At 39.7% G+C, this 22,612-nt stretch overlaps 1 protein-coding gene across 4 annotated transcripts in view; it reads left to right on the top strand.

The window, feature by feature from the left end:
- PDE1A (phosphodiesterase 1A) overlaps positions 1 to 22,612 on the top strand; it is a 144,895-nt gene that overhangs the window by 113,226 nt on the left and 9,057 nt on the right. For all 4 annotated transcript variants that reach the window (XM_088135735.1, XM_025163090.2, XM_007422774.3 and 1 more), the window contains exons 6-13: positions 2,089 to 2,229; positions 2,437 to 2,537; positions 4,343 to 4,468; positions 9,219 to 9,320; positions 9,445 to 9,565; positions 12,007 to 12,088; positions 17,199 to 17,322; positions 18,222 to 18,406. In XM_088135735.1, the coding sequence (XP_087991861.1) occupies positions 2,089 to 2,229; positions 2,437 to 2,537; positions 4,343 to 4,468; positions 9,219 to 9,320; positions 9,445 to 9,565; positions 12,007 to 12,088; positions 17,199 to 17,322; positions 18,222 to 18,406 (982 nt within the window). The remainder of the gene's footprint in view (positions 1 to 2,088; positions 2,230 to 2,436; positions 2,538 to 4,342; positions 4,469 to 9,218; positions 9,321 to 9,444; positions 9,566 to 12,006; positions 12,089 to 17,198; positions 17,323 to 18,221; positions 18,407 to 22,612) is intronic.

Below are 22,612 nucleotides of genomic sequence, written 5' to 3' on the forward strand. Positions count from 1 at the left end.
AAGGCCAGGAGAGTGGGGGCCTGCCCTACCTCTGGGAGAACAGGGTGGGGGCAATGGCAGAGAAGGGTCTCCTCCTGCACCCCGCCAGTCAACGTTCTTTTGTAGACGGGGTCTAACATACCTTCTCTGTCTGACCAGGTGGGACGGGTCAACGTAATGGGGATGAGACAGTCCCTCAGGTAGCTTGGTCCCATGCCATGTAGGGCTTTAAAGGTGATAACCAACAGCTTGAATTGGACCTGGAAGCAAACTGGCACCCAATGCAGCTCCCGTAGCAAAGGTGTTGCATGTGCCATCCTTGCGGAAAAATTGCCCGCATGGCTGCATTTTGCTCCAGCTGTAGCCTCTGGATACTCTTCAAGGGTAGTCCCATGTACAGTGCATTGCAATAGTGTATACAGGAAATTGCTATGGCATGAGTGACTGACCGGAGGGCCTCCTGATCCAGGAAAGAGCATAACTGGCACACAACACAAAGTTGAGAAAGGCCCTCCTGGCCATGACTGCCACCTGCTCCTCAAGTAGGAGTCGTGAGTCCAGGAGGACACCCAGATTCCACATCGGATCTGCTGGGGCAGTGCCACCCCATCCAGAACCAAAGATGGTAAATTCCCAGATACAGAGCAGCCCTCAACCCACAACCACCTGTCTTACCAGGGTTCATCTGAAGCCTGTTGTTCCCCATCCAGACTCCCACAGCCTCCAGGCACCTTGAAAGGGTGGTCACAGCATCACTCAAATCACCGGGGATGGAGATGTATAATTGGGTATCTTCTGTGTATTGATGATATCTCATCCCATGGTGGTGGATGATCTCACCCAGTGGTTTCATGTAGATGTTAAAAAGGATCGGAGAGAGTACCAAACCCTGTGGCACCCTACAAAGGAGGGGCTGCGAGCTGGACCTCTTGCTCCCTATCAACACCGACTGGGACCGGCCTTGAAGAAAGGAGGTGAACCAGCGCATAACTGTGCTGCCCACCCCAACTCCCCAAGCTGACCCAAAAGGATACCATGATTGATAGTATTGAAAGCTGCTGAGAGGTCAAGATGAGCAAGGATGGATGCACTACCTCCATGCCAGTCCTGCCAGAAATCATCCAAGAGTGCAACCAGTGCTGTTTCCGTCCAATGTCTGGGCCTGAAACCTGACTGAAAAGGGTCCAGATAATCCAGATATTCCATGAAGAGAGGAACTATGGAGTTAGGACTTCCCCAAGAGCAGCACCCACCAAGAAGGGAGTTCCTCCTGACATGAGCTATGAAAGCACACAAGTGGAGACCTTTCCATTACATTTTTACTTGTGTTAGGCCAGGGATGGGCTAGTCAATTTCAGGGTGTCATACTCTGTAAATCAACCAGTCAACCAACCTGTTTTTTTTAGAAAAGGAAATAGCTGCAGAAGCCAGGTTTCCAATCTCCCTTGCAGCCAAAACAGCACTGAGCCCTGGGACCAGACAGAAGAGGGTTGTCCTGCAACAGACTTGCTGGGCCAATAGGCGGGTGAGCAAATAGATGCCCCAACCATATCACTCCAGCTTTCTCTTCCATGTGCCCTGAGTTGTCTGGATGGGAGATCTGTTTTCCCAGGGAAAACACTACTTTGACCAACCTCAGCTTGCCTCAACACCAGGCTGTTCTATGAGATGGGAGCTCTGTTGTGAGGATTCAGCAAGAAAGGCAAGTAACCGGCAGTGTGGATGAATTCTAAAAGTCACAGCATTCATTAAGCCAGTGGAAGTTGTGCACTGCATGCAAAAGAAATGTGCCACATTGAGATAATGTGAGAAAAACTAGATAGCTGCATTATGACGTGACCCACTTCAATTTAGTAAGTGGTAGAACCTGGCCATCTGGAACTGGAGGTATTCACATTCCTATGATTTATCAGGGCAGGTGCAAAAAGTTTATTTCAGAGTATTCATATCTTCATTTACTTTCCCTCTTTTTCTGGTCACATTTGGAGGCTGAAATGGCAAAACTGACTATGCGTGAAATCTTGCAGACCTCATATCTGGCACTGGTTGATCTTGGAGATTTCTCCCCCCTCCCTTTCTTTACTTTACTTCAGTTTTTGACTCTTGCAGATCCCTGTTCCAAGTCTTATTTCATTTGGAGAAGCTTTGGAAATTGGCTACAGCAAGCATAGAAATCCTTACCACAACTTGATCCATGCAGCTGATGTTACCCATACTGTACATTGCATCATGCTTCTGACTGGGATCATGGTAAGGGCAAAAGCTACAGTGTCAGGGTTCCTTTCTGTGAATATTGCTAGGAATCTTATAAATAACTTGGGTAAGGGTAAGCTATAATTGTCTTCATGTTCTCTTGAAGAAACCCAGGATTATGTAAGACATGTTGAATCTTTGTTGGCAGAGATGAACTATTTGCATTACAGATTATTTTTTTTCTCTCTCTCTCTCCTTGATTAGCACTGGCTCACTGAACTGGAAATATTAGCCATGATTTTTGCAGCTGCAGTTCATGACTATGAGCATACTGGGACTACAAACAACTTCCACATTCAGACCAGGTAAGCATGATGCTTATTAGTTACAACAAAATTCTGATCTGGGAGCAGGCTCCAAATGTTGCATTTATATCAGATTTGCAGATGACGCATTCTCACACTAGTAATGCCAGCAGTACATTGCACAAATTCCTACTAGTACAATAGTTGCTGAGTTTCAAGAAGACAAAAGGGGCACTGGACACTGACTGAGAATGAGAGGGGAAAAGAGACAAAGTAAATTGAGAGAATTAGTTACCCTGGAGATGCTTCGGGTCTGCACAGTTCAGAAAGAGGACAATTCTGAGTTTCTGAATAGAGTTGCCTATCCTCACTTAAGAGTGGCTTCCCAGATTTAAAGGCTTATTTTTTTTCTCACCATTCTTGAGACACCCAGGGTGCCGTGCAGCAGTCCTAGGAGATAGGCTAGGCAAAGAGAGACTCACTATGAGCTTCAAGGGTGAGCAGGGATTTAAACCAAGATCTTGCTGATTAAAATTCAGCACTCCTATCATCATGTCAAACTTGTTCTGTAGATCTTGTATCACTGTGAAACAGAATGTAGTCACAGTGACTCCCACTTATCCTTTCTCAGTTCCTATTGACCATTTCAAGCCATTTGTTTAGTAGGAAGAAGGGAGGAACTCTCAGATTTATATATAATGTGTGCTTCTTTGTGGTGGATGGGGTAGGATATTGATAATGCTGTGGCTTTTATCATACTGTTCTATCAGGACTTGAGAATCTGTATTCTTCCAGATGCTGTTGGGCTACAACCACTATCATCCTTAGCTATTGACTAAGCTGGTTTGGGCTGGGGATGATTGGAGTTCAACATCTAAGATACCGCAAGTTTCCCCAAAATGTTTTATACAGACACCAGAACATCCTATTTGTGAAGATACTGGTTTTCAGTTGCACTAAGGACCTTGTCATTGGGTCTGATAGCTGTACTGCTGTATATCATGATACAGTCTTTCCCTCCCTACATATATCCTCTGCCTCTCCTGAAGTAGAAGACTCTCTTTTGCTCACCCATCACATTGCCTGGCCATTGTTCTGTTTAGTGTTACATTCTCTAACCGCACACATTACTCAAGGAATTAATTACTCAAGGAATTACTAAAGGAATTAAACTGATCTATTTTTCCAGTATCATATCTGTTTTCCAGGCAAAAGCTAAATACAAGTTTTTACATCCCTTCTAGTAATTTGAACTTCAGACCCATTTCTGTTTGGATCTAAAATACATTGGCTTTGTGTGCTGTGGGAGTAGGAAAATGTTCTTTCCATTCAGAGTAAATGAGAATGAGAGAAACAGAGAGAAAGAGATAGAGAGAAGGGGCAGATACGATAGAATCATTGATCTGCCAGGAAATAGTGTACCTGGAAGAATTCTATTACTCCTCTGAAGACCCAATCACTTCAGGATGGTACCATCTCTATTTATTGCATATTTAGACCATACCTCTATGCTTACAAAGTATCTAATATTTAGCATTTCTGCTGCCTGCGATATTAAACACCTCTGCGAAACAGATTTAATCTAATGTTCTAATCAGGGCATATATTCCTATTCACCTATATATTTGAATGGAAATGGAAGAAAGAGAAATAATGCCATTTTGCTACCTGCAGTAACAGCTTCATTATAATGTGGAAGTATAGACGCTACAGTTGCTAAAGGTTTTGTAACCTCATGTCCAGCTGGTAAAGTTTTTGCAGGGTTTCATTTCAACCAGCCATAACTCCACTTGCTAAGAGAACAGATGCATAAAACCATAGTCATGCTGTGAACTTCTGCTTATTAATTCCCTCTCTGCGTTTAGGTCAGAGGTTGCCATTTTGTATAATGATCGTTCTGTTCTTGAAAACCACCATGTCAGTGCTGCTTATAAGATTATGCAGGAAGAGGAAATGAATATTCTGATGAATCTAACAAAAGATGAATGGAGGTAAGACTGGAGTCCTGATTATTTATTTATTTACCAAATGTATACGGCCGCCCATCTCACAAGAAGTGAGTCTGGGCAGCGTACAACAATCAAATAAAACAGCAAATATATAAAACAATAATTATAAAAATATAAAACAATAATTAAAACTAAAATATTATTAAAAATTAAAATATACAAATCACAAGGTATAGAGAGAGTGAATATTTTTAGCTGCAATAAGATTAAGAACATCATTCATATTATCCTAACAATCAGAAATCCAATGCTCATTGACTGGCTGCTGTATCTTTATAAAAACAAAATTGTATCTTCTAATGTTGGCGACCTGCATCATGTGGATATTTTTAATCCCCCACCAGTGCTGTCTTCCAATAAATGAGTTACTAAGGTGATGTGAGAGGCAACCAAATCATGTTCAGTATTATTTGGGATATAGTACATGTTTGGTGAACTTTGCCGCTGTAGAAAGCTAGTTTGTCTGAGTTACCCAGCAAGGGATAAAGAGGAGGTCAAGCCATCACAATCAACTCTCTCAAGATCCCAATGTGATTTCAGGTTAGGTTAGGTTAGGTTAGGTTAGAGACATGAAGCTCAGTATCCAAGTTCGTGGCAGTGGTGGGTATTAGTGAGGGACACTAATACCATGGTTTCAGTATCCAAACACTGGAGCAGTAACTTCATTCTCAGGAAGAAAACGATGACATCACTCAGTAGTTCAGGATTTAATACCTTGTGGGTGAACATTACCAGGGACTCTATTATGAAACATATTTGAGATCATGAGAGGCTGTGGTAGTTGTGTAGCCCTGGTGCAGCGGCTGAGGTCTATTTATTAAAATAAATTAATAAAAATGGTTAGTCAGAAAAGTTGCTACCAGGTTCCTGATTTAGCAGCTTTTAGAAATAACCAATTCTTACTTTTTCTCGTACAATTCTTACTGCCTGAGTTCTAGTTCTACCTCAGGCACAAATCCAGCTGGGAGACCTTGGGCCAGTCACTCTCTTCTCTCTCTGTCTCAGCTCCGGGAAGCAAGGAATGGCAAACCACTTTTGAAATCTTGCCAAGAAAACTGCAGGGACTTGACCAGGCAGTTGCCAGGAATCAAGACTGACTCCAAGGCACCAATTAAAAAAAACCCCTTACTTTAAGGCATAAGCCTTCACAAGCTTCAGCTCGCTTCATCAGATACATAGTATGGCTTGACTGATGTGGAATTATGATACATAGGGAGGAGGAGGGGAAGACAGGGTAAAGGTTTAGCTAGAACACTTATTTATTTATTATTTATTTATTTATTTATTTATTTACTTATTTAAATGCATTATAGCTGCCCAACTCCCATGGACTCTGGATGGCATGCAGAATTTAAAATTCAATCCAGACAAACATCATCTTCTTTCCTGAAATGGCTGTTAATTTGCTTCTCAGGAGCTCATAAGGTAGCATAACCCTGATAATTGCCTCCATGTTATTTGTCCTTGTTGGCATTTGGTATCACCCCCTGCTTCAACAGGGGTGGGATGATGGATTTTCAGATGGACAGAACTGAATCAGGCCCAACTACCCGTCTGTCAAACACTGGTAGATATATATTACCTTACTTTATCATATCTTTTCTTGAAAAATTAGCTTAGAATTTTTTATGACACAAAAATCCTTCTAAATCTCTCTCAGAAAGTCATCAAAAATTAAATGTAAATAGAATTCATAGGTGGTAAGTACACTATAGCTCCTTAAGTTTGCATTACATTTATCAAAGTCTTTCTAAATTACGTTGGAGAAATTGTAACTAAATGTGTAGATATACAACTCTCTTTTGTATCAGTAGTTATTCATGTTGGTTGAAAGGTTATAATAAAATTGAAAAAAATACATAACAGCTCAATGAATGCTAATATGACTTTATTGTTTGCCCCCCCCAACATATAAAATAATGAAGCACAAGACATGAATTATTTTATTGTAGTTATTATCTGCTAGGTTTACTTCATATGCAAAGGGGAAAATTCCATCTAGACACACCCCAGAATAACAGACAAATTTACTGCATCCAAAGATGTCTGGATGAAGCACTTAAAATGGCATTAATTTTACTCTATTTGTACCAATTTAAATTATTTACATAATGAGATCATCATGCAAATGACACATTCCATCATTTATCATGAAGTCATGCAAATGACATCATTTACACATCATACATGTAAATCCATCATTACATAAATGATGTAAATAATTATCACCATGGGATTTTGTCTTTAAAGAATGTTCAGGAAGAACAGAGCCCTTTTCCTCTAAATGGTCAATTAAATCAAGGTTTTACTGTGTACCTTTCTTTGAATCAATGATATTTAAAAGTGTAGGAAATAGCTTTGGCTGAAAGATTAAAACAGTAGATGAGAATCTAAGACCCTTTTAATGAAAGCTTATTCACATTTAACCTCCATGTTTTACTTATATAAACAAAACAGTTCTTAATAGATTATCTACATCTGCACAAATATCTTCTTGCATCTTTTTTATTCTGCCAGGTTAAAAAAGTACTCCAGCAGTTTATATCATGAAAACATAAACAGAACAGAATTTAAAACATTAATAGAAATAATAAATATGAATGCTTAAAATTGGATATTTCTCCTTAAGATCACAAATACAACTCTCTTTTGTATCAGTAGTTATACATATATATAAGTGCACGTTTTGTTTTTCTGCAGTTTCCGTTGTCTGTTGACAAAATTTTGTCATTACAGTGTGGTTAAATGTAAGTTTAAAACATGGGGGAAAGAAAATGGATTTGATTTTTCCATGAAAAATGCGTTTTCTGTTAAGAATTAGGCCAGTTCATTGAAAAATGCAGACCCAGTGAAATTCTCCAACACCTCTCATGAATGCCAAGGCGTATTCAGCTGCAGCCTCTTGTGATAGCTAAAAGGCAATTCCTAAGGGTTCAAGCAGAAGATCATCTGCCAAATTCTTTGCATGTAATGTAGAGAGGACAGAGATTGTAATTGGAGTGTTTGGATTAAGAGACATTATTCTATAGCAATATTCCAAAGGATTTCATTACATCTTATCCTTCAAGGCAACACCTCTCACCCCCCAAAATTCAACCTTATGTTACCATGGCTGGACACTGTCCTTTAGGAATAGCAATCTATTTACATTCATAAAATTTTTACATTGATCCAGAAGCCCATCAGTTTTTCAGCAGAGGACTTCCTTGAACACTCCTGAATAATGCTTAAATGTTACCATGAATTAAAAGTAGTTTTTGTGCCTGCCTTATTCAAGAGAGGATTTTAAAAACAGGAAGTCGTGGGAGTAAATGCTGCAACTGAGATCCTAGATAGGGAGATAGATTCAGGCTGCTCTGCCTCAATAACCAAGGGATCATTCTTTTTGTATGGGGTTCTAGACTTTGTTGATGCACTGTCTCTATCTACCCGCCTCCCTCTCTCTGATTCACACCACCACTACCACTAGCAACAACAACAATAACATAAAAGTGGGAGAAGAGAACATTTTGTTTTTTCCTAAAGATTTGTGCTTGGAGGTAGAGGGAAATTATATTTTCTGCTGAAAGCCACTACCAGCAGATCTCATTTACCAATCATTATTTGGTTACATTGCACACTCTTTCCCTCTCAAAACTATCAGAAAAAATGGCCTTAGGAAAATATTCCTGAACATGCATGGTCCTAGAATAAGTTAACATCAAACCATTTTGTATTACTCACTGACCAGCTCAGGCAGTTACCTTTGTAAGATAGCATAAGCTAGTATAAAATAAACCAAAACCTATAATCATAAAGCAAACTTATCCCAGACATTTAATTGAAAGGAAGTTGCCCATTACTAATCAATGGACAGATGCTACATACTTTCCTGTTTCCATGGAATATGTTTCCTTTCCAAAATATGATAAAGGGCAATCTTAATAATTCAAGGTGTTTGGGCAGGATTTACCCCTAAAGACTTTTCTGTCACAAATTTGGTGACCTCCTCATCTACTACCTCTACCACCTTAGAAAGATCTTCCCAGACTGGGAGCCCTTTGCAGCAGGTTATCTTTTGAAAGGGGACCTCTTTCTCTAATTACATATTTTAATCTAGCTCCAGCTATTTTGTGACTGGAGGCTCTTGTTTTCTACAGGGCGGTAATGTGATAGTGTTACTGGAACAGGCCTAGACTTTGTGGCTCATTCTCCTTCATTTAGAGGGATGGTGGGATTTTTAATTTTATAAGTATGATCCTGCTATTAAGATCTTAGCATGCTTAATTCTTTTTCTTTTTGTTGAAAATTTAGCAGAACCAATTTTAGGCCCCAGAAATGGGGCTCGGGCCCAAAAGCGGATTGTGGGTCATGGATCACCCATTTGTGACCTGTTGGTTGCTTCTGTCTGTGTTTTCCAATGAGATGGTTAGATACTGATGGCAGAATTATAACGATGTATATGTCAGCTCACTGCCATAGTGGGCAAGCAAGAAAGCCTCCCATTGTATCTAAACTTCTGGTCACGATTCTCTAAATACTTGCAGTAAAAAGGAATCTAATAGTATTAGTAAGGTTATGTTTTTAAAGCCGACTAGCACAAGGATTGAAGGTTACAGTTCATTATTTTAAGCAGTTTAACCTCTTAATGTTGTTTTTGCTTCTGAGAGACAAATGGGTCAATGCAGTACAATCCACATGCCTTGGTATAAAATTAATGCCATTGTAAGTTAGCCACTTTGATTGCCCACAGGGAGCTGCGCAACCTGGTTATTGAGATGGTTTTATCTACTGATATGTCTGGGCATTTCCAGCAAATCAAGACAATGAGGCACACTCTCCAGCAAACAGAAGGGTAAGTGGCTTTCTTCCATCCTTCCTTCTGTTGCTGCAGGCGGGGTAGTTTAAATGACATCCCCAACCTGGAGCAAGGCTCACCTTTGCAGAAAGGTAATGAGAGAATGTCTTTGAATGGACAGGATTGACAAAGCCAGAGCCATGGCCCTGATCCTCCACGCTGCAGACATCAGCCATCCATCAAAACTGTGGGATCTGCACTACCGATGGACAAAGGCCCTGATGGAAGAGTTTTTTCGACAGGTACTACTCCCTTCTCTCAAATGCATGTAATACATTTCGCAAGGCATGGCAAATAGAATCAGGCATTTCATCAATTTTCCTTCTCTAATTTTTTTTTAATGCAGTCTTTCAACTGCAAATTAAAAATGTAAGTAATATAGCATTGACATAAAGAATTGAAACAATCAAAGAGCAAGAACAAAATACAGGAGCAAACAGCAGTCTAAACCTGGACATTCAGTATGAAAGAGTTCTTTTCGCAACCTCTGAAGGTTGTCGTATTAGGATCAGGAGGGCATTGCATGGGGGCTTCCAGGATTGGAAAGACCTTCCCCCACTCATCTCCCATGTGATGGCAGGTATCTGGAGAAGGGCTGTGCAGGAACCCATGAAATAAAATAAATCCCTTTGAACTGTTTTCTAAAGGGATTGTACTGGCATTCATTTTCCAAGAAATGGGTGGGATTTTTGGAGGTGCCAAAAGAAACCCTTCGGACACTTTGTTTGTCCCAAAGTAATCAAACTAAACCCTTTCTTTTATTTTGGAAGTGTGCATGATATTTTTATAATCCGGCACAGTAAGATTTCAAAGAGTTCAGATATACCAATAGTTATTAAATCAGGAATAAGCACTGCTCATACATGTCACCCTTTCCTTTCCCTTGTGCACTAGGTTTAATATTTAAGCATAGTTTCCTTCAGGCCCAATTTCCAATTATATACAAAATTATTGTGTAATGCAGCTTTCTGCAATCTGGTGCTTTCCAGATGGACTGGAACTGTAATTTCCAGAATGCCCACCCAGTATAGCTGTAAAGCTTGGAAGACACCAAGTTTGGAAGGCTGGTTAATTATTAAATTCTAGCTGGATAAACCAGGACTTTAAATATGAATCAAACTGTAGTTTTAGAGTATGGTAACTAAACAGCCAGGATATCACAGTTCCTTTTTAGAGTAAACTGATTTACAAAAAATCTCAGTTGACATACTGAAGAGAGTGCATTGAAGAATACATAGCATTAGGAAACCTATCAAAACTTCATTTAAACTGAAATTTGATAGAGGCATGCATTACTGGATGCAGCTGTTATTGGAGTTGCTAGATGATAAGAAAATATTTGTTAGCAGCTTCATCTGGGTATTTAGAACAAACCCAGAAAAAAGCTGTAGCATAGCATGCTTGCTGTATACTGATTTCTATCCTATCCTATCCTATCCTATCCTATCCTATCCTATCCTATCCTATCCTATCCTATCCTATCCTATCCTATCCTATCTGAACAGAGCCTGTTAAATGGGGAAGAGATGAAAAATATATGATAAAAAAACAAATTTAAGCACTAAGCAATCTAAGCACATACATTGGAAAAAATAAAATTAAATTAAAAGGGTTGTTTTAAGCAAATGCAGGTCTGTTTAAGAATGTCTCAGTTGCAAAAAAAAGAAAGGAAGAAGAGAATGGTTTAGCCATTTTTGCTTGGAAAAGCACTGATTTTATGATCTTGTGTTCCCTAAAATAATCAAGAGATCTCTATAAATGTATTTGTCTTGGACATAAGTAATTGCATGCATTACACTCTCTTAAGCACTTCCTTGAACTGTTAAGTCCAGAAGAATATCTAAAAAAAATTAATTTATCTAAGCAGATTAAATGTTGGAGACTTTGTCTTTTGTTTTCAGACTGCTCAATAATTTCTTTTGTTGGTGTTTGTGGATTGCAGACTATTAGAGAGATCATCATACAATAGGGACATTCACATATACCCTTTGGTCACATAATTAACTTAAATGCAGTTCCCATTGTTTCACCCAGGAATTTTTTAAAAAAACAGTCAAAAGTGAAAGACTGAAAAAATGCAGAAGAACCACTAGCATGGCATGTCTGTCTGTGTGTATGTGTGTGTGTACCTATCCAAAGGACAAGCACAACATTGTTGTTGTTATTTTAAATTTATATGCTGCCCGACTCTCAGCAACTTTTACCTATGGATAGGAATATTCTCAATGAACCTTTCCCTCGTTGTGTGTCCTTGTGGCTAGATACAGGCTTTCTCCCCTCCCAAATAGCAACCATGTGTTATTTAACTTCAGGCAATAACCTTGTTTTGCATCCAACCATATGGAGATAATTTCATGATGGCAGATAGCTCAAGGGCATAATATCCATGACCATGACCCTGAATGATCAAGAGGTTCCCATTCCTAACTATTCCTAACTATGGCAGATGCAGGTCAAGAGTTCTACTATAAGCAATGAGAAAGGGACAGGCTACTTGCCAATTTTTATATCTTTTATTTCTTACCTAGGATTGTATTGCCAGGCGTTTGGCTTTTAAATAGTTAGGGCCATATACAGCTGTCATCTCTGAATGCTTGGGCTTACTTTCACTCAGACTTTATTTCACTTGCTTCAATTGTATGTTGATAATGGTATGTTTTCTCTCCCCCCACCCACCCTTTAGGGAGACAAAGAGGCAGCGCTGGGGCTACCATTCTCTCCTCTCTGTGACCGGAAGTCCACCATGGTGGCACAGTCCCAAATAGGTAAGGCTTGTTGTTTTTTTTTAAATGTCATACCAAGAAAGGAAGAAATGCCTGATGCAACAGGACACAGCTGGTTTTGTCATGCAGTTCAGCCTCCAACAATTTTTCACACCTTCATCCCTGGTGGAGAATAGCCTCACTGGAAGAATTAGATAGGGGATTCCTAGAGTTTGTAACTAGTGTTTTGGGATCCCAGCATGTTTCCTCCCATCTTGGTGCCACTGCTAATGTCGATGAGGAAGGGGCTTCACAGTGTGCCTTTCTCATTCATAAGAGACTGTCAGCGTCCCATCTTAGTTCACTTTTCTGGCACTGACTTACACTCCGGCACGTGTATAGGTGGGGTCAATTGTGATATCAAAACTAGCTCTCAGTCACAGGTATATAATTATGGGTGAATCAGTGATGTGAGAGGAGGGAATATTACAAATATCTAAATATTGTGGCTTAAAGTTAGTTCACAGAGGAGTGTTGCTTCCTTACCTGTAAATGGCTGCATTGCTTCATGCACCACTTTTCTCCATAGTCTTTTCCAGCTGTTGTTCTTGTAGGAAGGAGAGACACAAAGTCACACAACAAAGACACGTAAACCAGAGAGCAGAACTTATTCTTTATTCTGCCCAATGCATTTTGGAAAATACATTATCAATTCTTAATACATATTAAGAAACTAACAAAAAAGATTCTACATGAGCATAAACTATACCCCTATGTACAACCATGTTTACCAAATGACAAGCATTCTATTGGTTCTATAATTATTTATAAAATTCTTGAGAACATTTCAACAATCTCAATCCCACTGACAGCATAAGTAGGCCTGTGAAAATCTAGATGAGCAATAAACTGCAGCAAAGAAATACAGAAAACCATAAGCTTTTGCTCCCATCTTTGGTCATTTGGTGTTTTTGCAACCCAGATATGGCAACCCTGGTCAAGCAATCTATTCCATTCCTCATTCCCACCTTTTATAAGAGTTTTTGGTAAGGCACATATTCTGTGAATACCTGCCACAAAATGAATCCCAGTAGCTGAAAGCTTACATTTAAATTAGACACTGCATTTTTTTAATTAAACCTTCTGGGGGGAAATGCTAAAGTTATTTATTTTTTCATATTTTTCATATTTTCATATTTTTTCATGTTTTCATTTCATTTATTTTTTCATTCATTTTTAAAGAGATGTCTCATGCATTTTTTGTTCACATGTGAACGTCCTCAACAGATTTTGTTAAATCCATCTTCTCACTTTGGAGATTTTTTTTTTCACTGAGCAAATGCATATATCCTTTTAGAGACCAAACAATGCGTTTATCCCTGTTCTTCATCCATGTGTGAAATTCTTCTAGGATGCCAGAATCCCCTCTCCAAGTGAAGACAATCTTTTCTATAAATTTCTATACATTTCCACCAGTTTGCTATCAGTCCTCCATAAAGATTGTTTTCAAGATAATTTTGAATCGATACATAAAAGGCACGGTTACTTCTGGACCATGGTGTATCCCGTGGCTGCTCTCTTGATGTGTCAGTAGAAACCCATCTGAAACAAATGAAGTATAATTCAAAATGCTGCCAGAGTACATAGGAACCAAGTAAATGGTATACTTTAGAATATGTATTTAAGATGTGTGGTAAACATTTAGAGCTTGGTTCTGTGATATATTTGTATAGAATAGGGCTGTGGATGCTTCAAAAATGATGCAGAAGAAGTGCTTGAGATCCCACAGGAGTGCAGCACCTCTCTACTCCTCATCAGTGTGTAATGGTATGTGGGAATGACCTTGGGAGACGGGGGAAGAGCTGTAGCCAGGGCAGTGATTGGATAACAGGCAGCTTAGCCTGCAGCAGGAATGTGGGCATGGGAAGCATCTCAGAAGAGGCCCTCCCTAGTTTCTTGGGCTGTAAAGCTGACGGGGGAGAAATGTACTTTCAGACTTGCAAAACTGATGTCAGCCTTGCAAGGTAGTCCAGACAAGAAGCACACTAGCTCCACTTTATTGTAAAGTTACATTAACAGAATCTTGCAAGTCGGAAAGGGAGGTGGATGCTACTGTAAAGGGTCTTCATGTCAGCCTCTCTTTTTATTAACACAGGGTAGACGACTATAGCATCTTGATTTTGGTTCTATCAGTTTTAAGCATTGGTGAAGTTCCTTGTTCCAAGAATTCAGGAAGGAAATGGGCTCCTGGGTGCCTTTGTGATGGGACATTTATTTAGCATATCAAGAGGATGTAAAATCTATTACCATTCCATATAGAATTCAGTTTTTTGCCAGTTCAGCTCTTAGTGGAAGATAGTGCTTTGTTCACAGTGGCAAGTGTTTTCTTTTAAATAAAATGAAGACATGGTTCAGTATTGCCACCTCAGAGCTGTGGGCTGAATTCTGTCTCCAAGGGTTATTACTTGTTTCATTCACTAATCTGACAGAACATTGCCAACATGTTGTCAAATATCACTAGCATCACATAATGAAGAATCATTTCAAATATAAATTCAATGTCATAAAGGTCCAGATCCTCAAATCCAAATTATCTGAACTCATTTCAGTCATGTTTCAGGCTTAGATTCAGCATGAAGATGGCATTGATGGCACTTACTGATGATTTCTGGTGACCCTTTTGGTCTTGCTTGAACTCTCAGTGGTTTTCAAATACTATCAGTCAAACTTCTAAGCCATCTCCAACAATTGGGGCGGGGGAGAGGATTATATTATGGTGGTTCTCCTCCTTCATGAAGAGGTGGTTTCAGTTGTTTGTTGTAGGGGAGGACAGCTCAAGCCCCAGACACCTTAAGTGGGGGCATGCCCCAGGGCTCTACACATTCCCCACTCCTATTCAACATCTACATGAAGCTTTTGGATGAGATTATTGGGGTCATTGGTAGGCTGATGATTCCCCTTCTGTACATCTTGATCCTGGCTAAGTGCTGTGCAGGAGCTTGAAAGCTGTCTGGATCTGGATGGGGAAGAACAGGTTGAGACTCCATTGCAGTAAGACAATGTGGCTCTGGGTTCAGCTAATTCCAGTAAGATACCATCAGTGAGATACCATCACCCATTCTGAATCCCCCAGATGGATTCAGTTTGCAATTTGGAAGTCTTCCTAGATTCACAGCTCCTGCTTTAACAACTGACAGATGTGGCTAAGAGGGCCTTTGCTCAGTTCCATCTATTCCTGAAATGGCAGGCATTACTCACTGTCACTCATGCCTCTGTTACCTCTTCATTGGGCTATTGTAACGCATTCTATGTAGGGCTACCTTTGAAGAGCATTTGGAAGCTGCAGCTAGTCCAGAATGCAGGCACTTGGGTAGAGATGGGTAGTTCCGGAGGCACTCATGTAACACCTTTACTCCAAGAGCTGCACTAGTTGCCGCTTTGTGTGCAGGTACAATTCAAGGTGCTGGTTGCCCCTTTAAAGCCCCTCAGAGTCTGAAGCATGGGTATCTGCAGAACCATCTTCTCCCAATTAAATCGAGCAGGGTTTTCTATGTATCTATCAGACAGGTGAGCAAGGTCATGAAACAGAAGGAGTAGGGATTTCAGGATTTTTAAAAAATTGTTGTAGGGTATTGCAGCAGCATCTTGAAAGCCTGGTAAGAGAAAGAGTTTCTCTCTACCACATCTTATACCAAAGACAATCAAGGTGGGGTTATTTTGAGTTTCTTTCTCATGTTTTCCTCCTTCTCACAACTGAGTAATTTTTTTTTCTCATCCCTTAATGGTTCATTGTTTCCCTCCCAAGGCAGAGTCTACATTCTTTCATACCATTCCCTCAGTTAGAGGCTGTCATCTTTTAGGGCCATGGAAACAGGGCTTTAAAATTGCTGCCCTCTCCTCTGGAAGAGTAGGCCTCCAGTGTGCAATCTTCCTCTTCCCTCCTGGCTTTTTGGAAGCTGGTGACAACCTGGTTGTTCCATTGATTGTTGTCACGGTCTCTTGGCTGGAGAGGGCATGTCCACACTATGGTTCATGTTTTTAGTCATGCCTCCCACTTCCATAGGAATACTTTTAGATTCTTTTTCACTTAATTGTATGTTTTAACCCCAGTGACAGAGTGGGGAATTGTACCCAAGTCAGAGTTAGCAGATGAGAGCCCTATAAGCCCTGCAGATAAAGAAATAAGATGCTGGTTGGCGTAAAGCAGAGTTATCCGAGAGTCAGCGTCATGGAATTCAGTGGCTTTCGTTTCAGAGGAAGCATGCAGAAGGGGATGCTACATAAAAACTGGCTGAGGAGAGAGAAAACAATGAAGTAAGCCCTGATCATCAGTGGTCAACACTGTGCTTTTCTTCATTCAGTGTGTTTTCAGAGTGAAGACATATAGAATAATTACCTGATTAGGAAAATGAAAAGCTATCAATACAAAGGGTCAACTTCTTTTTGACCTGGACTTCATCTTGTGGGTCAGCATGAAAATCACAGTCCTGAGCCTATAGTCTATGAAATTCAGAATAAAATAAGTGTATCAAGTTGGAAGCAACTGTGACAAGCCATCTTCTGTATAGGGTGGCATCTTAGATTCACGTCTGCTGAACTAGCTATATTGGCTTACCCATTTCTTCACCCCCCTTCTCTGCATTATGAGCAAAATACAACTAATCCTGCTTAACAGAGTTTACTACACCCAGGGAACATACAAACTCATTTGATTTTGTAAGAGCACATTGGCTGGATCCAGAGTAATGTGTAGTGACCTTCTGACTATTTGAAGCATTCGGAAGGGAAGGGATTTTTGCCGGTTTTTATTTCCTGCCCCCCCCCCCAAAAAAAAGCTGCTTGGGAGAATAGGAGGGGAACTTCTGTAACATGCCAGGAGAAATCAGTGAGGTCTGTCCCTCCATCCCTTTTTTCTTGCACAAAACCTTCACTGAAGCTCGGTGTCCTTCGATTCATAGAATGTCCTGGGTATTTCCTACTTATGTAAATGGTGCTACTGGGGGTTCCTCCAGATGGGCTTTCTGTGGTGTTCTCTCCGGCCATTGACGGCACCTCCTGGTGTCTGTTTAGTTTACCGGGTGCTAGCATAGCGGGTGCCAAGTTTTTCATTCTGACTGGACAAGCCCTAAATGTTCTCTCCCCCCCCCGCCCCCCACTTTCCATTGTTCTACAGGTTTCATTGATTTCATAGTGAAACCAACATTTGCTCTTCTTACTGACTCCATGGAGAAAATAGTTTTTCCTCTTATAGAGGAAGCATCAAAGTCCGAAAGTCCTACCTTTGTGACAGCACCAAGGTTTGAGGTTTTGGTTTTTCTGTTTTCTTCCTAAACCATTGTAATTATTGGAAACTGCAGTGACCCTAATGTAATACTGCCATCTAGTGGCAATATTTACAATTGTTATCTATGGTTTGGCGTATTCTACTCAAGGCAGAAACTGAATGCATGGAAGGCAAAGACAGGATGTATTGCTTACTATAGCGTGTTTTTCCTTATTATAGAGTAGCACGCATACAAAGAAAATGATTCAGTTCAGGGAATCTAAAGCCGAATTGTTATGTAGAAAATGTTAAAGGAGAGAGTGGGGTGGTTGTTTTTTTAATCTCAAGCAAACAATGGAAAAACTTTTTACTGTGTTGATTATTTCCCCTGTGCTAGTAAAATATTATAAATATTTACTTCATATACTTTATTTATCTACCTATCATCATGTCACCATCCAAAAATCTGAAGTCAAAGATGAATGTTTTGATTTGATATCATGAAATACATTTAAAATGAATAGCTCTGCTCTATTATTTAAGGAGGAGGAAAGGGCTACAGGAGCTGGTGGATGCCTTAGTTCTTCTAATCCAATTTATTTGATTTAAGCTTCAGTGCTGTGCATTCTTTCCCGGAAGTCAAGATATCATTGAAATCAGTGAGACTTGTTTCTAAGCTAGCCTTTCCCATTTGTAGTCCTCCAGAAATATTAGTTACAACTCCCAGAATGTCCACATAGGGAAGGCAACATGTTAGAATGGTTGCTGTAAGATATGCCTAGGATTGATCATGAAAAGGAATGAATGGGCCCAATTTAGTTGAATTCTGCATTCTGGAGGCATACAGTTTATTTTACCAAAAGCGTGCTGCCTTTGTATTTCCATGCAGTAAAGGTGTCTTAATTCTAATCGAACCTTTTCCCCTCTTTGTAGTGAAAATAGTACAGGAGGCACCAGCACTGATATACAGAAAAAGATAAGTATCAAAAACGCTGCATGCGTTGGTGGGACCTGCTCAGAAAATGCTTTGGCAATGGTGGATTTAAGAAGCTTTAAGGACAACTTATTCCAGACCATACAGGAAAACAAAGACAGGTGGAAAGATTTAGCAGAAAAAGGTATGTTCTCCCTTGCCAGTTCACTAATAATGTCAAGTAATGTCATCTTTCATTTGTGTTTGTTACGCTACCTTGGACATACTGGATAACAAGACTAGATTTGCTAATGGTCGTATGCACAAGAGAGAACCAGTGGCTTCAGTCTTGCAGTACTCACTGTCTATACAGTGAAGTAGGAAGTCTTCTTTTCTCTTTCTTCTTTTTGCAAAATTGTAGTCAAATCTGTTATTTGTCAGATGCTTCATATGGTTGCATTTGTATGTATGTTCAAGCCACTAGATGGTAGGTGTCCATATCTTGGGAACCTATGTATCCTGCATATCCAAAATAGATGAAATTTGGATTGGAACATAGGTTAGAGAAGTGGGTTAAGAATAAAAAGTTCTAAATTTAATGGACACAAATGTAAAAGTTTTTCATTTGGGAAAATTGATCACATACATACACAGGTGCTAGGCCAATAATTGGCCAGATAATAGTATGTGTGAAAAGGATGTTGCAGTTGTAATGGCAAGGTGAATATAAATCAGGTGAATGTGCTTTTGGGGCAATTTAAGCAATATAAATACTGTAGAAATGTAGTTTTCAAATCATAGGGAGTTAATAGATCTGCATTCTGTATTGATCAGACTCCACTTGGTTCCTGTGCTGGGATTCAAAGAAACTGTAAAAGATGGAAAGAAGGTTAAAAAAGATGAGAGAACTGGAAACTAATTTTACACAGAGAGACTGAGGGGACTGGGCAAAGTTACTTGGGTGTGTGCAAATATTACGATTCTCTGTGATGATATGCAGTAGATCATAAAGGTTTCTGATCCCTGATGGGGTAACAATATCAGCTACAAATTTTTTCTTCTCCAACCCCTTGACACACCTTAAATTATCCTGCTGTGAGTAAGAATGTCTAAATTAAGTCAATGACATTTTTATATGTAAGAATTAGAAACCCTGTTTGGTTCTGGTACTGGAAAAAAATCCTGGGCTTAGAATTCCTTAATCAAGAATAACTGTTAGGGTTGTGCAGAGCTTTGAAGAAGTGATGCCATTCAAAAGGAATTTGCTGAAATCACGTCCTGAATCAAATCTTCAAACTGAATCTTTCAGTCTGTCTCAGACATAGAATTGAATTTGGTGCCTTCAAATAGTTTCTGGGAGATTTCAAGGCAGTCTGGAGATCCAGTGGACTTTCTGGCTTTGCTGCGTCAAATAATTTTGCAACTTTCTTTTTATAAATGGACAAAGCTGGAGGAGAAAGAAGGAGGTAATTAGAGCGACAAGCTGTTTTATACCAGTGTGATTAGCTGGCCAATAAATATTATCATCCTTGAAAATCCTGCCTCTCAGACTGCTTGGGATGGGGGAAATCGATACTCTGCTCTCTGGGCCTCAGTCTTCTCTTAGAGTCTGTTAGGCAGGCTTGCTCAAAGGGGAAGAACGAAAGGGAGAAAGACAGGCTCAGTTGCATTCTGCTTCTCTTTTTCCTAATCTGCTTTGCTCTTTCTTGTAAACCTCTAGCTTTTCCAAATCGTAACTTCTTATCCTTATCCTCCCTTCCTTTTTAATCTGTTTGTCTGACCTTCAGTAAAGTCCCCATTAGTCTCTGTATACAGTCTGTCTGCAATTCTTTACACCCTTTTATTCCTTTAGCCCCACCCCCTAAAAAAAAAAAAAAAGGCAAAATACCGCCCCACTCAAGTCCTTTCTTCCTTTCTGCATCTTGTCTGGATCTGTTTTATCTTATACTAAGTGGGTTAGTTTAATTCACAGGGGTTGGGGGGCCAGGGGGGTGACAGAACGTGCATCGCATCAACGAGATGCAAATCTTGTACCTTATATACTTGCCTCAGACCTTGGGCACAAGTATGTAAGGGTGGAATTTACATCCTGATATCACGGTGGGTGTGCCGTGTTAATGTAATCTTGGTTTGCTGAGGATGCCTATGTGAGTGAGTCTGAGACGGTGTGCTTGCTGTTCAGCTATTGGGTATAAGATGAAGTATTTCATATAATAGTTTATTATGTGCACAAGAGTGATATTATGCATACACCCTTCTCAGGTTTTTTTAAATGTTGCACAAGCAACATACCATTCCCAGAAGAGCCGAGCACAGCCAATGAACTATGTCAATAAGCCTGCCAAAGCAGAAAAGGAAATAGTCCAAAGGGGGTGGATTCTTTCATCTTTAGTTAGTTTTTTAAACAATTTTTGATAATATACATTTTTAAGTTGGACTAGGAGTTGTTCTTGTTTGCATTGTTTCAGCAATTCTGCATAGGACCTTTGCTGGACAATTTAAAAGTTGTTTTTTCCCTCATTGTTGTTGTTTTGCCTTAGAAAAAGTACGTGGGAAATATTTCTAAAATTTATTGCAGTGAAATCCTTGAAGCTATCTGCCTGAAATGTTGCAGGGCCCTTTAAAGGGTCTACTGACTCTGCTGCTTCCATCCCGTTCTTTCAAAAACAAAGCAGCTACAGGCATTTTGGTGCTTCTCCATTGTAACCTACAGCCAAATCTTTTATCAAATCTACCCTTAAATTAGTTTAAATAGAATGTTGTTGCCAGTAAATCATAAATTTGAACTGAATCAGGTCACCTACAAATCTCACATTCAAACTGGATCTTGACTGATTTCCATTCCCTAATATCTATTTTGAAGCCTTGGCTACAACTGTAATCTTATTTGATTGGGCCTAATAAAGGTATTTGGAGGAAAACTGTTGAATCTGGATCTGTTTAGGGCAGGCTAGACCTATGCTATGTTTATTTTACAGCTGTCCAGAGCTTCACCATCTCCTTTAGTAGGACATTTCAATAATCAATTTGTATCATAGGAAGATGTAGCTCTTTTTTCCCTGAATTTTCTTCCAATGAAATAACTGTTTTGTTTAAGTTGTGGTAATACGTGACAAGAAGAAATATATACATGCATACATATCCATACAAATTGAATCCAGGCCCTAGAGTATGCAGGAATTGTTCTTCCTTACAAAAGAGGCCTCTTTTGCAAGTACTATAATAAATGAACTCTCAAGAGAATTTGCAGGGAGTTGGAAAGCATGCTTTCTTAATGCATGAGTGGCCAACTATCCTTTAATACATTTTTTTTCCTTTTCCTATCCTGTGCACTCATGAAACTCAAGAACCTGCCACATTCTTCCTTATAAGAATCCCTGGACCCCACAATGTTACCTGGTCCCCTGATTCTTGTATGGGTTAGAGATCATTATAAAAAGAGATAACATAAAAGTTATAAGCCCTTGTGCACAGTGGCTCTTTTCCATTTTTTTTTTTTTTGAAACAATCAAAGTCACCAAGAAAGTAATCCTTCCCTCCCCTCCAAATTGTGAACAGAATTCTCCCCTTTCTGATCACTTCAATTCAAAATACTTCCCTTTTATGAATGGGCAATTTCAAAGCAAGGTGATCATTCAGCATAGTGTATGTGTGTTTGTGTGTATATACACATGCACACACATTTAGAGTCGTGTGAAAAAGAAAGTACACCCTCTTTGAGTTCTATGGTTTTACATATCAGGACATAATAAAAATAATCTGGTCCTTAGCAGTTCTCAAAAGTAGGTAAATACAACCTCAGATGAACAACAACACATGACATATTACACCATTGTCATCATTTATTTTACAAAAAGAAAGCCAAAATGGAGAAGCCATGTGTGAAAAACTAAGTACACCTTATGCTTCAATAGCTTGTAGAATCACCTTTAGCAGCAATAACTTGAAGTAATCGTTTTCGGTATGACTTTATCAGTCTCTCACATCATTGTGGAGGAATTTTGGCCCATTCTTCTTTACAACATTGCTTCAGTTCATTGAGGTTTGCGGGCATTTGTTTATGCACAGCTCCCTTGAGGTCCCGCCATAGCATTTCAATCGGGTTGAGGTGTGGACTTTGACTGGGCCATTGCAACACCTTGATTCTTTTCTTTTTCAGCCATTCTATTGTAGATTTGCTGGTGTGGTTGGGATCATTGTCCTGTTGCATGACCCAGTGTCAGCCAAGCGTTAGCTGTCGGACAGATGGCCTCATATTTGACTCTAGAATACTTTGGTATACAGAGGAGTTCATGGTTGACTCAGTGACTGCAAGGTGCCCAAGTCCTGTGGCTGAAAAACAAGCTCAAATCATCACCCCTCCACCACCGTGCTTGACAGTTGGTATGAGATGTTTGTCCTGATATGCTAT

Source organism: Python bivittatus, unplaced genomic scaffold (genome assembly GCF_059951505.1).
Source record: "Python bivittatus isolate LINGU-HERP-01145 unplaced genomic scaffold, Pbiv_v1 ctg000200_np1212, whole genome shotgun sequence".
Lineage (NCBI taxonomy): Eukaryota > Metazoa > Chordata > Lepidosauria > Squamata > Pythonidae > Python > Python bivittatus.